This window comes from Grampus griseus, assembly GCF_964374135.1.
Source record: "Grampus griseus genome assembly, chromosome: 2".
NCBI classification, from domain to species: Eukaryota; Metazoa; Chordata; class Mammalia; order Artiodactyla; family Delphinidae; genus Grampus; species Grampus griseus.
The window spans coordinates 35,117,180-35,133,444 of NC_139018.1; the positions used below are offsets into that span (position 1 = coordinate 35,117,180).

Consider the following 16,265-nt stretch of genomic DNA (forward strand, 5'->3'; position numbering starts at 1 on the left):
AAGTATCTCCTGTCTTCTTCTTGCTCTGACTATATCTGGCTCTTATTTTTCTAGTTTCTTGAGGAAGAAATATAGATTAGTGACTTGAGAGCTTTCCTCTTCCCTAAAAATTAGTGTTTTCATGGTATATCTTTTTCTATCCTTTTACTTTCAACCTACCTATGTCATTGTTTTTCAAATGAGTTTCTTGAGAATGGCATATGTTGGATCATTTCTAAAAATCCATTACATCAATTTCTGTCTTTTAATTGGTATATTTAGATTATTTATTTAAGGTAATTGTTGATATCTCAGGATTTAAATCTGCCATTTTATTATTTATCTTATGCTTGTATCTTCTGTTTCTCTTTTCATGCCTTATTGTGGATTACTTGAGCACTTTTTAGGATTCCATCTTAACTTACAGTGTTTTTGAGTACACAATTTTAAATACTTTAGTGGTTGCTTGGTGTTTCAATATACAGATGTAACTTAAAACAGTCTACTGGTATTGGCGTTTTATCATTTCAAGTGAAATACTGAAATTCTACTTCCACTTAGGCACCTTTACCCTCCCACATTTTAAATATGATTATGTTCATTATTTACTTTACATACATTGTGCACCACATCATTTGGTGTTATAATTTTTGCTTCAACCTTCAAATGTGATTTAAGAAAATCATAAAAAAAGATCAGCTAATCTATTTACCCATTCTGCTGTTGTTCCTCCTTTCTAAATTTTCAAGCCTTTTTCTCTTATCATTTCCTTTCTCTTTAGAGAATTTATTTACCCATTCTTTCAGGATAGGTTTCCTAGTGACAAATTCTTTTATTTTTCTTTTGTCTGAGTATCTGCTTCCCATTCATTCCTGAAGGATAATTTGACTGGATGTAGACTTTGTGACGGGTAGTTCTTTCTTTCAGCACTTGAAAAATGTTGTGCCGCTTCCTTCTGGTGTCACTGCCCACCCTGCCACCACACCCCCCGGCCCACCTTCAGTGTTTTATATTGGAGACGGTACTTTTCAGTTCTGTAACTTCCATTTGGTTCCTTTTTGTAATTTCTATTTTCTTCATTTGTTTCAAGAGAATTACTAATAGCTTGTTGAAGCATTTTTATGACTGTTGCTTTAAAATCCTTGTCAGATAATTCCAACATGTGATTATTCTTCATACTGGTGTCTGTTCACTGTTTTCTTCTCATTCAAGTTGTGATTTTCACTAATCTTGGTATGATGAGTGACTTTTGACTGTTCCCAGGACGTTCTGGATATTATGAGACTCTGAATCCTATTTAACCTTTTTAAGATGTCCTCTTGTTGACTTGTAGTATAAGGGCCATATGTTCAGCTTCTTGCTGAGTCCCACTGACACCACTCTGGCAGAAGTGAAGCACTGATTCCCACTGCCTCATTGAAGACAATAAGGTAGAAGTTTAACTCTTCTCTTAACCTTGCTGAAACCTTTCTGGTGAAAGTGGTGCATCACCTTGCTCCACATTGTTGTTAGTATGAGATATTCAGCTCCCTGCTGGACCCTGAGAGGGGAAGGGAAGTAGAAGGTTGACTCATACTGAGAGTGCAGTAACATCTCCACTGATGTTGATGTATATGAGGGTGGAGTGTCATCTCCCTTAAAGGCCTCATTAACACAGTAAAGGGGGGGTGAAGTAGAGTGATGACTAGTCCTATCTTGCACTGCCTCTTGGTCTAACTTCTGCTGGGTTGGGGGAGTCTCGGCTCATCACTGGACCCTACTGACACTACCCTGCAGGAGCAATCAGAGCATAACCTGTTTCTACTGGGCTGGTGATAGAATATCAACTCCCTACTTGGTCCCCACTACCATATTCTGGCAGGAAAATCAGAGAACTGTCTACCCTGCTATGTGAGAGATGGAAGAATAGCTACCTGATCACCCCACCAACACCACTGGCAGAGGGGATTCAGAGATCTGCCACCTGCTTCTGTCAGGTGGCAGGGGTGAAGTGGAAGATCAGCTCCCTTCTTGGCTCTGCTGAAACTCTGGGGAAGTTAAGTAGTTTTCTCATTGGCATTTGGCTGGAGTAGGGAGGGTATGCCAAAAAAGGCTTTCTGTTCTGTTAGTCCACCCTTGTCTTGGGTCCCTTGGCAAGAGGGAACAGGCTTTTCTACGTGCTTTTCTTCTCTGCCTGTTGGCGGTTCCAGGTTGGAGGCTGGGTAAAATGGGAGACAAAAAGAAACCCAGGTAACTCAGTGCCATGTCATTCCTCAAGTCCTGAAGTCCTAAGGCAGTCTGATTTCTTCTTCCTACCTTTCAGAGTCCTTCTATGCTTGTTTATTTTTTAATATAAACAAACAAAAGTCCAGGGATTTTTAATTGTGAGAGGAAAGATTTTGGCAGAACAGGGCTACTCCACCTTGGTTAGAACCAAAAGTCTTCTCAGTAGGAACACTTTTGAACTTGACAAACTCAGTGTAATATCTGGAGCAATTAATTCATGAGCCAACAGAATAAAAAAGAAAAGCAACATACAACCTTTCCTACTATACAAAGAAAGCACTATAATCATAATAGTATGGTGCTAGCAAAGGAACAGATAAACAGATCAATGAAACAACAGTTCAGGAAAAGAGAGATTTGTGTATGTGTGTGTCTAGGCATATGAAAATTTAATATATGGTACATGAGGCAATTCAAACCATAGGGGGAAAAGATGGGTTTTTCAATAAATTGGGCTGGGGAAATAGATACATTTGGAAAATATTATGAAAGTTTAGTCATCTCATTTGTAAATAAAAACAAATTTACACCAATATAAATTACAAATATATTAAAGAGTTAATACTTAAATATATCTATTTTAAATAAATTCAGCCAAGTGGCAGTATAAATTGGCTTAACTACCTTGGAAAACAGTTTGATTTCATCCAGAAAATATACATTACTAAAACTCAGGAATCCCATTCCTCAGTATATATTTCAGGGAAACTCTTACACAGGATATTTTTATAAGAATTTTATAGCATCATTTTTCATAATAGTTCCAAATGGAAATAAGTTGAATATCCTTCAACAGAAGGATGTCTCAATAATTTGTGGCACAATGCACTATTTTATAGCAAAAAATAAAACAAAAAAATAAACCAAAAACAACCCCCCCAAAAACCTTAGCTATAGACAACAACCTGATGAATCTCACAGTATTGAAAAAAAGAAACAAGGCACAATAGATTGAATACAATGCGACTCAATTCATACAAAGTTCAAAGAGAAACAAAAATAAATTGTAATATTTAAGGATGTATACCTATATAGTAAAACTAAATAAAAGAAAGGAACTGATAATGATAAAAATTCAGGGTATTGGGTGGAAGAGATGGTTGTGATTGGGCTAGGAATGTATTTGCTCTTTATCCCTTAAGGCTTTGGCCAAGTAGCCATTCAATATGAGGTGATTTACGGTAAATTATAAATGTATGCTTAATTCAAACTGTGTATGAACTAAATAATGATTTCTGGTGCTAGAAACATTGTGAAAGATTACCACATCTGACAAAAACTGAATTATGCTTCATCAACCCATCATATCTTTTTAATAGTAAATGTAAACATGCATATTTATTTATACATAGTATACTACAAAGAGTATATTTCAAATTTAGACTCAATTGTACTATTTAGGTAATTTAAAATTACTCATATACTAGCCAAATAAAATAAACATTACAACCAGATGTTTCAAATTTCCTCCAATCAAAACAAAAAGATATCAGCTGAAAATACTAATGGTGCCAAAAAATGTTGAAATATTTTATGACTGTTTTTCTTCCAACACTTTTGAAAGGAAGAATCAATTTCACATTTTTTTATGCCTCAGGCCTCAAACTCTCTAAAGCTGTTTTAGATACAGTAACTGATGGAAAATAATCACTATTACATGTCATCCATGAATCATGTTTTTTTTCAAGGAATCTCTTGAAGAGTAACTGTTAAAATTCTATAATTAAAAAGAAAACACGGGCTTCCCTGGTGGCGCAGTGGTTGAGAGTCTGCCTGCTGATGCAGGGGACACGGGTTCGTGCCCCGGTCCAGGAAGATCCCACATGCCGCGGAGCGGCTGGGTCCGTGAGCCATGGCCGCTGAGCCTGCGCGTCCGGAGCCTGTGCTCCGCAACGGGAGAGGCCACAACAGTGAGAGGCCCGCGTACCGGAAAAAAAAAAAAAAAACAATGAAAAACACTACTCCTTCAGAGAAAAGTCACTACTAAAAAATTGAAAACATTTCTGCTAATTAATTAAACTAATAAAAGAGTATATTTATCCTCTGTTTCTAGGATGGGCCTTCCCCAAGGCAACAGTTTGGGGCCACTATTATGATCTCATATAGCTCTTTTAGGCAATTCCACTAACTAGCATGGCCTCAGCTAACTTTTGCATAATGACAAATCTCAGTATCAACTGAAAGACAGAATTATCTTTCTTTTGAGTTACAAGCTGATTTACCCAATGGCTTAGTGGATATATGGTTATCTAAAAGGAACCTCAAATTCAATAAGTCCAAAACTTACCCTATTTCCTCTCAAACTTATTCCTTGTTTTGTATCTCCTCTTTAGGTTAACAGCAACACAATCTACTCAGATTCCCAAGGCAGAAACCTAGGTCAACCTTTCCATCTTCCCTTAAATATCCAATAAATCACCAAATATTGTTGATTCTATTTTCTTAAATAATATTTCTTGAATCTGAGGCTTTTTTCTTCAGCCTCACTGCCACTGCTTTAGTTCAAGTTTCAATCGTTGCCTATATTCCTGCAATCTGGTCTCCTTCTTTATAGATGGAACCTCTTCTCCACTGAAATAATTTTTCTCACTCATCAAAGAAAAACCTAATAAAATCACCAACCTGATTATGCCACTTTCCTTCTTAAAATCACATAATGGCACTCCATAGTTTTCAGTTTAAAATCCAAATTTCTTAAAATGGCATAAAGGCCCAATGAAAATCCTACATCTCAACAATCTTTATTTTACACGTGTGATCTATCTGGTGTCATATTATCTCCTATTTATGCATTCACAAGTGCCTCTGCTTCTGTACAGAATTCCAATTTGCTTAGTACACCTCTTGGAAAGATTTTGCTGATTATCTTTTTTGAATGACCAAGTGTCCTTCCTTCCTATGTATTTCATAGAATACTTTGTTTACCTTTATCACTTAACACATATTGCAACTGTAATATAAGACAGAGCACCTTTAAGCACCACAAAAAATTAATTTCAACAAGCTCACCTTTATTAATTCCCATTTTATTTTCTGAAAAATGAGAGATATGGATTAGACATAAGATTCCTCTCAGCCAAACTACTTTATGAATTTATGTCAAGTTGGAAAGAGTCTCTTGACACTCCTTTTTCCCCCCACTTGCTGCCAGAATACAATCATGGTATTAATTACTGGTGTTGTCCACACAGAACACCTGAGATACTGAAAGTAACAGTATAGAACATAAACATGAATTTAACTTATTTAAAAATAATGTAACCAAGTTTAGGAATTATTTACTAAGATTTGAATTTATTGAACTTGATTTAGAAAAGTTTGATCTAATCAAACTTAACAATTTGTTGAGATCTTTACATGTACTGTTAAGAGGCTCAACTCATCTTGTTTACCCTTGACTATTGCTATCCAATTGTTAAATTTTATTCATGGAAAAGACTAAGTTCAGTTCTCTTTAGACTGTAAACTGCTTTTAGGAAAGGGCCACGTGTTATGCTAGAAGACTAATAGTCCACAGGATTTAGTAAAATGTTAGAGACAGAAAAATGTAACAATGCTGTAATATTCAAAGAATAAGGTCAATTTTTCATGTATTGTGCTGTAAATTTTAAATTGAGATTGACCTACTGTGTTATCAAAGGAACCAGGAAGTATATACTAGAAGACTAATATTATTTATAATTGGTGAAAGATGATAGGGAAAAGAAATTAAAACAAGATTTAAAAAAGTCCATTATGCATACTAATGCTTATAAAGTGCTTTCTTAAGTAAATTTTCAATTAATTTTACAAGAAAGGGTTGCTTTCTTGATTTTCCTAACACGTATTGATGATGGTAGATGAAATCTGATGATGATTATCTGATATGTATATTTTAATTCAAACAGGATAACTGGGAATTAAATGATGCCCTAACACTGCCAAAGATTCAATAGGATAAAGAAAAAACAATTATTTGCCCACCTTCCCACTGAGACACTGATTCTTTGTAGAGGTGAAAAACGCCATACTATACCTTGATTTCTTCTATTTCATCTGGTACTATCTTGTATGCTGATATAGTCCCACCCAACCTGAAATTAGGAGAAAAAAATATTCTCAAAACCGGCAACAGTGTATTAAAAATATGGACTGTTTCTTCCATTAGCATCAGAGTGCCACCAATAATTGCCCATTACCCACCCCAACAACCATGGAGGAAAAACAACCATTTTGTGCTCAGGTTTTCCATATAGTAGTTTAAAAAGGTAGACAGTAAATGACTACTGAAAGAGGAAACATAAGTTAGATTTTTAACCATAATTAAACTTCTCTTATCGATGGTTTTAATGATGCTCAAACTGTCATTTTTACTGATAGATTCTGTCACAACTAAGATGTATCAAGAACAATAGCAGACATTTCTATTTTCATGGCATCATGAGACACAGCTAGGTTTAGAATACCTATCAATTTAACATACCATCAGTATTCTATAGTATTGTACTCAGGAAGACTGATTCCAAATTTCATGTTCTTTCCCTTACAACACACTGCTTTCCTCACTAAAGGAATCATTCTAGAGGTAAAGTGCTCTTTTACTCTAATCGCAATTTTTCAAAGGTCCCACAACTAGGAGTGGCAGACTGGGCTTAAGAACTCACTTCCAGAAACTGATAAGCAAATTCTAAAATTCATATGGAAATTCAAGGAACACATAACAGTCAAAAAATCTTGAAAAGAAGAAAGCTGGAGAAGTTACACTTTCTGATTTCAAGTCACTACAGATCTACAATAATCAAGACAATGTGGAGCTGGCGTAAGGATAGACATATAAAGCAATAGGGTACAACTGAAAGTCCGGAAACAAACATCACATTTATGGTCAACTAGTTTTTGTTTTTCTTTTTATTTTATTGTAATAAATATAGTTAACATTTTAACCATTTTTAAGTGTACAGCTAAGTGACAATTACATTCATAATGATGTGCAACCATCATTACTATTTATTTCCAAAACTTATCCATAACTTAAACAGAAACTCTGTAATCATTAAGGAATAACTCCTAATTTTCCCTTTCCCCCAGGCCCTGGTAACTCCTAAACAACACTGTCTTTACGAATTTGACTACTCTAGGAAACTCACGTAGAGGAATCATACAATATCCGTCCTTTTGTATCTGGCATATTTCACTCAGCATAGTTCTCAAGCTTTATCCACATGGTAGCATGTATCAGAACTTCAATCTATGAATTACTCAATCATATGGTAATTCCATGTTTAGCATTTGAAGGACTGCCAAACACTTTTCCACAGTGGCTGTACGATTTTACACTACCACCAAGAATGCATGATGGTTCCAATTTATCCACATCTTCATCAATACTTGTTATTCTAGTTTTTTAATGGCTACCCTAATGGGTGTAAACCGGTAACTCATAGTTTTGAGACTCGCATTTCCCTAATAAGCAGTGATATAGAGCATGGGTCCCCAACCCAGGGAACGGTGGGCAAGCGATGGGCAAGTGACTAAAGCTTCATCTGCCAGTCCCTGTCCCTCGAATTACCACCTAAACCATCCCGCCCTGCCCTGTCAGTGGAAAAATTGTTTTACATAAAACCGGGCCCAGGTGACAAAAAGGTTGGGGACCACTGCCACAGAGAATCTTTTCATGTTCTTATTGGCCATTTGTATATCTTCTCTAAAGAAATATCTATTCAAGTGCTCTGGCAATTTTTAAATTGGGTTGTTTGTCTTTTTGCTGTTGAGTTGTAGTTTTTCATATATTCTGGATATTAAACTCTTACCTAAGGTATTATTTCCAAATATTTTCTCTCATTCTGTAGGCTGTCTTTTAACGTTCTTGATAATACTTTGATTCACAAAAACTTTTAATTTTGGTGCCACACAATTTATGTATTTTTTTCTTTTCATGCTCACCTTACTGGTGTCATGCATAAGAATCCATTGCCAAGCAGAAACTAACACACCATTGTAAAGCAATTATACTCCAATAAAGATGTAAAAAAAAAAAAAAAAAAAAAGAATCCATTGTCAAATCCAAGGCCTTGAAGATTTATCCTTATGTTTTCTTCAAAGTGTTTTATGGTATTAGTTCTTCTATTTAGAACACTGATCTGTTTTGAGTTCATGTTTGAATATGGTGTGAGATATGGGTTCAAGTTAATTCTTTTCCATGTGGAAATCCAATCATTTAGCAACATTTGTTGACAAGCTTTTTCTTTCCCAAAGCTGTTGTCAAAGCTTTGACTTAGCACCCTTGTCTAAAATGAATTTTCCATAGATACGGGTTTATTTCTGGATCCTTAATTTTATTCAATTGGTCTATAGGTCTATCTTTTTGTGGTTCTCGGCATAGAAGTCTTTTAGCACACTGGTTAAATGTATTCCTAGGCATTTATTTTCAGATGCTATTTTAAATGGTGTAGCTTTTAATTTCCTTTTCAGATTGTTTATTACCAGTGTATAGAAACAAGTAATTTTCATGTGTTGATCTTGTACCCTGTAACTTTGCTGAACTTGTTTATTTTTTTTAATTTATTTATTTAATTTATTTTTGGCTGTGTTCAGTCTTCGCTGCTGTGCACGGGCTTTCTCTAGTTGCGTGGGCTTCTCTTGTTGAAGATCATGGGCTCTAGACGCGCGGGTTAAAGTAGCTGTGGCATGCAGGCTCAGTAGCAGTGGCTCGAGGGCTCTAGAGCACAGGCTCAGTAGTTGTGGTGAATGGCCTTAGCTGCTGCACGGCATGTGGGATCTTCCTGGAGCAGGGGCCGAACCCATGTCCCCTGCATTGGTAGGCGGATTCTTAACCACTGCGCACCAGGGAAGTCCCTGAACTTGTTTATTGACTCTAGTAACTTTCTTGTGGTTTATCTATATACAGGATGATATTATCTGTGAATAGAGATAGATTTACTTCTCACTTAACAGGCTGGATGCCTTTTATTTCTTGTCCTTGTCTAAATACTCTGGCTAGAACTTCCAATGCAACGTTCAATATCAGTGGTGAAAGCAGGTATCTTTGTTTTGTTCCAGATATAAAAAGAAAGCTTTCCATTTTTCACAATTGAATATGGCGTTAGTTGCGGGGTTTTCACAAATGCCTTTTATCAGGTTAAGGAAGTTCCCTCTGTTCCTAGTTTTCTGAGTGTTTTTACCATGAAAAGAATGCTGGATTTTTGTTAAATGCTTTCTCTGTGTCAAATGAGATGATCATGTGGTTTTCTGCTTTTCAATCTTTCTGTTAATGTGGTATTATTGCAGTGATTAATTTTCTTATATTGAACTACGCTTGAACACCTGGGGTAATCTCACTTGGTCACTGTGTATAATTCTTTTAATATGTGGTTGCACTCAGTGTCGTGATACTTTCCTATTTTGCATCTACATTCATAAGGGTTATTACTCTATAAGTTTTCTTTCTTCTGGATGTCTTTATCTGGCTTTGGTAGCAAGGTAATTCTGGCCTCATTTAATGAGTTAGAAAGTATTTTCTCCTCTTCTGTTTTATGGAAGAGTTTGAAAAGCGTAATGTTAATTCTTCAAATGTTTGGAATAATTTACCAGTGAAGTAATCTGGTCCTAGACTTTTCTTTGGTGGGAGATTCTTTTTTTTTTTTTTTTGTAATTAATTTTTATTGGAGTATAGTTGTTTTACAATCTTCTGTTTGGTGGGAGGTTTTTAATTGTTGAAAATCTGTTTACTTGTTACAGATCTGTTGAGACTTTCTATTTATTTTTATGTCAGTTTAGGTAATTCACATGCTTCTTGGAATTTGTCTATTTCATCTAGGTTACCAAATTTGTTGGCATACAACTGTTTAGAGGATTTTTTATAATCATTTTTATTTCTGTAAGATCAGTAGTAATATTCACATCTTTATTTCTGATTTGTTTTTGAGCTTTCTCATTTTCTTAATCAATGTAGCTAATGGTTTGTCAATTTTGTTAATTTTTTCAGAGAACAAACTTTTGCTTTTGTTGACTCTGTACTGTTTTTCTATTCTCTATTTAGCTCCACCTTAATCCTTATTATTTTCTTCCTTGATCTTTTCTTTTTACCCTGCCTCCCTCCCTTCCTTACATTAATTGTCTTATGTATCTAAGCTGATTTTTTTTCTTTTTCTGTAGTGAATCATTTTAATTCCCGTGTCATTTCCTGTTTTACATCTTTTAGGTATTTTTTTGGTGGTTACCATGGGGAATACATTTAATATTCTAAATTTATAGCAATCTAGTTGATTGATAACAACTTAAATCATTACATGAAATGTCTGCTCCTATACAGGGCTATCCTCCTACTTTTATGTTGTTGTCATAGCTAAATTTGCTAGTTTTGGAGTTAGTTTTCTCTTTTTCTCTAGTCCTTCAGGGTATAAAGTACTGTATTTATCGAGGATGTTTCTTTCTTTTTGATGTGCACATTTATAGCTATATATTTCCCTCTGAAGAGTGCTTCCACTGCATCCGGTAAGTTTTGGTATGCTGTGTTTTTGTTTACATTTGTCTCAAGGTATTTTCTAATTAACCTTGTGATTTCTTTTTGAACCACTGGTTAAGAGTGAACTGTTTAGTTTCCATATATTGTGAATTTTCTAGATTCCCTACATTTTTGTTTGCTAGCATCTTTCCAATGTGGCCAGAGAAAATACTTGGAATGATTTCAATCCTTTTAAATTTACTGAGACATTTTTTTGTGTGTCCTAACATTTGGCTTATCCTATAAAATGTTCCAGGTCTTCCTTTGTGTATTATCAGCAATTCTCTTTTGAAACATGACTGTGCTTGTGTCTGTTAATTTATTGTTAGAATTAAATGTGATAATACATTTATTTCCTTAATGCAATTTCATTTAACAGGCTTCTAATTATAAGACTTTTCTGAATGAATTAATCTATGTAATAAAAATAAAGGAATCTGTAGATAGTGATTATTTCCATTACTGAAACAGTTCCAGAAAAAAAATATTGGTCCAAATTCATTAGGAATAGAAATATTTAAAGGTAATTCAAAGTTGCTCAGAAATATTTTAATTTTCTCCCCAACTCTAATCTGCTTCTTCTACAGTTCTCCCCAGTTTTTGTTATGGTAAATGTTAATTGATCCAGTAGTCCATGTCGTAAGTGTGGAAATCTTTCAAATGCCTTTACCTTTCTCAGCCCCTACAAGTAATAACAGTCAAATTTTTATTGGCCTTAATTTATCTGGAAAATAGCCATTCTTCCATTTCCACTTCAGTACTTTAAGATTTTATCATTTCTAACCACAGTTTTAGTAGTATCCTCGCCACAGTTGTAACAAGCTGTATCTTTCTAAAATGTAATTCTTCTCATGTCACATCCTTATTAATGGATAATACCTTAAGAAGTGATGAGAATTCCCTTTATAAACTCGACTCCTCAGTCCATTTCTTGTTTCATTTCCTGTAACCCTTTCACAGTACCTCTTTGTTCTAGCCATGCCCAATTGTCACTAATTTCATAAATGCTTTATGCCTCTCTATTACCTGTATCTTGAATGCTCTTCTACACCCCCAAAACTCCATATCAACCTTCAGGAGTCAAATACCACTTTGAGAACACTTACACAAACTCTGGAAGCAGAAATAAGCACCTCCTCTACTGTGAATAGTGCCTTACTCACACTTGCATTATAGCTTTTATCCTACTATTATAATTAGCTGTTTAGAGAACTACCTTCTCCACTAGATTATGAAGGTACAGATTATATTTTAAATTACTTTCTACACTTGGCAAATAGTGAGTACTTAAAGCTTGATAAAGCAGCACACATTTGGTAAATTAATGAGAGAGGTTAGAGGAGCCAGACATGTGAATTTTCACCAAGATCATAAACAAAAATCTTTTTTAAGAGCAGTATCTCCAGGCTTTCAGATCAAGATGGATGAGTGGGAGAAAGCATGAACACACCAAAAATACATCTACATTACTATAGGAGGCAGGTCAAAAAGATCTTGCTTTATGTCAGATAGTGTTCTGCCTATGTTTTCTTCTAAGAGTTTTATAGTATCCAGCCTTACATTTAGGTCTTTAATCCATTTTCAGTTTATTTTTGTGTGTGGTGTTAGGGAGTGTTCTAATTTCTTTCTTTTACATGTAGCTATCCAGTTTTCCCAGCACCACTTACTGAAGAGACAGTGTTTTCTCCATTGTATATTCTTGCCTCCTTTGTCATAGATTATGACATGGAACAGGTGTGTGGGTTTATCTCTGGACTTTCTATCCTGTTTCATTCACCTGTATTTGTTTTTGTGCCAGTACCATACAGTTTTGATTACTGTAGCTTTGTAGTATAAGCTGAAGTCAGGGAACCTGATTATTTACACTCCGTTGTGCTTTCTCACCATTGCTTTGGCTATTTGGGGTCTTTCGGGTTTCCATACAAATTGTAAAACTTTTTGTTCTAGTTCTGGGAAAAATACCATTGGTAACTTGATAGGGATTACATTGAATATGTAGATTGCTTTGGGTACTACAGTCATTCTGATACTGTTAATTCTTCCAATCCAAGAACATGGTATCTCTCTCCATCTGTTTGTGTCACCTTTGATTTCTTTCACCAGTATCTTATAGTTATCCAAATACAGGTCTATTGCTTCCTTAGATAGGTTTATTCCTAGGTATTTTATTCTTTTTGATGTGGTGGTAAGTGGGATTGTTTCCTTAATTTACCTTTTACTCTTCTACACTGTTGGTGGAAATGTAAATTGGTACAGCCACTATGGAGAATAGTATGCAGGTTCTTTAATAAACTAAAAATAAAACTACCCTATGATCCAGGAATCCCCCTCCTGGGCATATTCCCAGAGAAAACCATAATTCGAAAAGATACATATACCCCATTGTTCACTGCAGCACTATTTACAACAGCCAGGACATTGAAGCAAGCTAAATGTCCATCAACAGAGGAATGGATAAAGAAGATGTGGTACATATATACAACTGAGTATTACTCAGCCATAAAAAAGAACAAAATATTGCCATTTGCAGCAACATGGGTGGACCTAGAGACTGTCATACTGAGTGAGGTCACACAGAGAAAGACAAATATGATATCGCTTGTATGTGGAATCTAAATAAAAGGTCAAAATGAACTTATTTACAAAACAGAAATACAGTCACAGATGTAGAAAACAATCTTATGGTTACCAGGGGGAAAAGGAGGGGAGGGATAAATTGGGAGATTGGGATTGACATATACATACTACTATATATAAGAGAGATAACTAATATGGACCTACCGTATAGCACAGGGAACTCTACTCAATACTATTTAATGACCTATATGGGAAAGGAATCTAAAACAGAAAGGATATATGTATAACTGATTGACTTCTCTGTACAGCAGAAAGTAACATTATAAATCAACTATACTCCAATAAAAAAAAAATACATCTACATGAGGAACAATTCTCACTAAAAAGTAACTGAAAATTGGCATAAAGACTCCTGTACAACTAAGGTTGTAAGACAGAATCACAGAGAATCAGGCAGCAAGGGAAGTGATCAGGTCAGGACTTGTGCCCCTGGGAGGGGACTCAGAGGAAAAGGGAGATTACAGGGGTGGAGAATTTCCCTGGAGAGTGGTTCCAGCCACATATTAGGTGCCCTACTACTGGAGTCTGACACAGGGAAGATAAGCCCCCTTGGCTGGTTGAGCTCTGCTGCGATGAACAGGAGGGCTGTCAGCAGCACGGACTTCATTTGTGAGGAGTTAACCAGCACTGGCTTGCTCCCACGGCAGAACAGAGAGGGAGAATTAGGACTGCATGAGTGGCTACCCAGTTTCCCACAACAGGTCCAGCATGCACCCCAGCCCAAGCTAAGCTAATGCTCCAGCCATGCTTATTTCACCTCAGAGCTCCACAATGGAGTGACAGTTGCCACAACTGGGAAGGCTCATCTGTGGGAGGCAGAGGTGACTCAGACCTGGGCAGTGTCTGAGCACAGCATGGTGGCCAATGCTGGTGCTTACCGAGAAAGCTTATCAGAAGCAACCCTGATCTCTGACACTGGCCAGACTTCACAGCCTGCATCCTGATACACATCAAGAGGCCAGGTGGGCTCTGCCTGCCCTGCGGCATAGCCCTACAACATTACAAGGTTAGTGGAGACTGCGGAGGAGTGTGTGGCTGCAGGGGGAAATAGAGACACAGATGCAGCGGGGGCTGTCATCGCAGGCAGCAAATTGGAGGTAGCATAAAACTCTGTGGCCAACCTGCAGAAGCCCATGCCCCATCATGAGCCCAGAGCCTGCATGGCCGCTGTTGGTGCAGCACTGCTCTCCTAGGGCAAGGATGCCAGGTACTGAAAGAGGAGAGAGCACATATTTTAAGGAAACAAATCCAGCTCGTAATCAATATTCAGGGCTTCTGCTCCTTAAACTTGGGATCCAACCCCAGCCCCAATAGGGCAGAAAGGGACAATGAGTAGAGGGGAAGCACTGCCTTACAGTTAGCTCTGGCCCTATCCCTTCATCTCCAGCCCTATCCACTACCAACGTGATAGATGCCACAACACCCTGAGGAAAGATGTCACTTCTGTTCATGTCAAATCCAGCTCTCTCACCACAGGCATCAGGCACACACAGACTGTATAGGGACACTTCCATATAGGGACATTCTTTCAAGACCACAATAGGTAACTGTTTTACCTAAATTCATAGTGACAAAAAAAAAAATGAAAAAAAGGGCTTCCCTGGTGGCGCAGTGGTTGAGAGTCCGCCTGCCGATGCAGGGGACACGGGTTCGTGCCCCGGTCCGGGAAGATCCCACATGCCGCGGAGCGGCTGTGCCCGTGAGCCATGGCTGCTGAGCCTGCACATCCGGACCCAGGGCGTCTGGAGCCTGTGCTCTGCAACGGGAGAGGCCACAACAGTGAGAGGCCCGCGTACCGAAAAAAAAAAAAAATAGGGATTTGTTTCAATTGAAAGAGCAACAGAAAACCTCTGAAAAAATAATGAAACAGAAATAAACAATTTATCAGTTAAAGAATTAAAAGGCATCCAAATTCGAAGGGAAGAGGTAAAACTGTCACTATTTGCAGATGACATAATACTTTATACAGAAAACCCTCAAGTCTCCACCAGAAAGCTCTTAGAACTAACAAATGAATTCAGTAAAGCTGTTGAATAGAAGATTAACATACAGAAATCTGTTGCTTTTCTATACACTAATAATGAACTATCAGAAAGAGAAAGCAAAAAAAAAAAATTCCCTTTAAAATCACATCAAGAAGAATAAGACACACAGGAATAAACTTAACCAAGGAGGTGAAAGATCTATACTCTAAAAACTATAAGCCACTGATGAAGTAAACTGAAGATGATACCAAAAATATGGAAAGATATCCCATGTTCATGGATTGGAAGAATACTGTTAAAATGTCCATACTACTCAAGGCAATAGATTGATTTAATGCAATCCCTAACCAAATACCCATGACATTTTTCACGGAACAAATCATTCTAAAATTTATATAGAAAAACAAAAGACCCAGAACTGCCAGAGCAATCTTGAGGAAAAAGAACAAAGCTGGAGGTATCATGCTCCCTGACTTCACACTATATTAAAAAGTTACAGTAACCAAAACAGCATGGTACTGGCACAAAAAGAGACAGATCAACTGAACAGAATAGAGAGCCCAGAAATAAACTGACAAACTTATGGTCAATTAATTTGTAACAAAGGGGACAAAAATATACAATGGAGGAAAGATAATTCAATAAGTGGTGCTGGAAAAATTAGATAGCTACATGTAAAAGAATGAGATTAGAACATTTCTTAACATCTACAAAAATAAACTCCAAATGGAGTAAAGACCTAAATGTAATACCTAAAACCATACAACTCCCAGAGGAGAATATAGGCAGAACACTCTTTGACCGAAATCACAGCAATATTTCTTTTTAGATATGTCTCCTAAGGGAAAAGAAAAGCAAAAATAAACAAATAAGACCTTAATTTAAATTAATTTAATTTAATTAATTTAAAACCTTTT

The 16,265-nt window shown here is 36.5% G+C and overlaps 1 protein-coding gene across 6 annotated transcripts in view; it reads right to left on the minus strand.

Moving 5' to 3' along the window:
• The window catches only part of GPHN (gephyrin), a 627,058-nt gene that overhangs the window by 405,164 nt on the left and 205,629 nt on the right, over nt 1–16,265 (minus strand). For all 6 annotated transcript variants that reach the window (XM_082648862.1, XM_082648860.1, XM_082648864.1 and 3 more), the window contains exon 3: nt 6,260–6,317. In XM_082648862.1, coding sequence (XP_082504988.1) covers nt 6,260–6,317 — 58 coding nt within the window. The remainder of the gene's footprint in view (nt 1–6,259; nt 6,318–16,265) is intronic.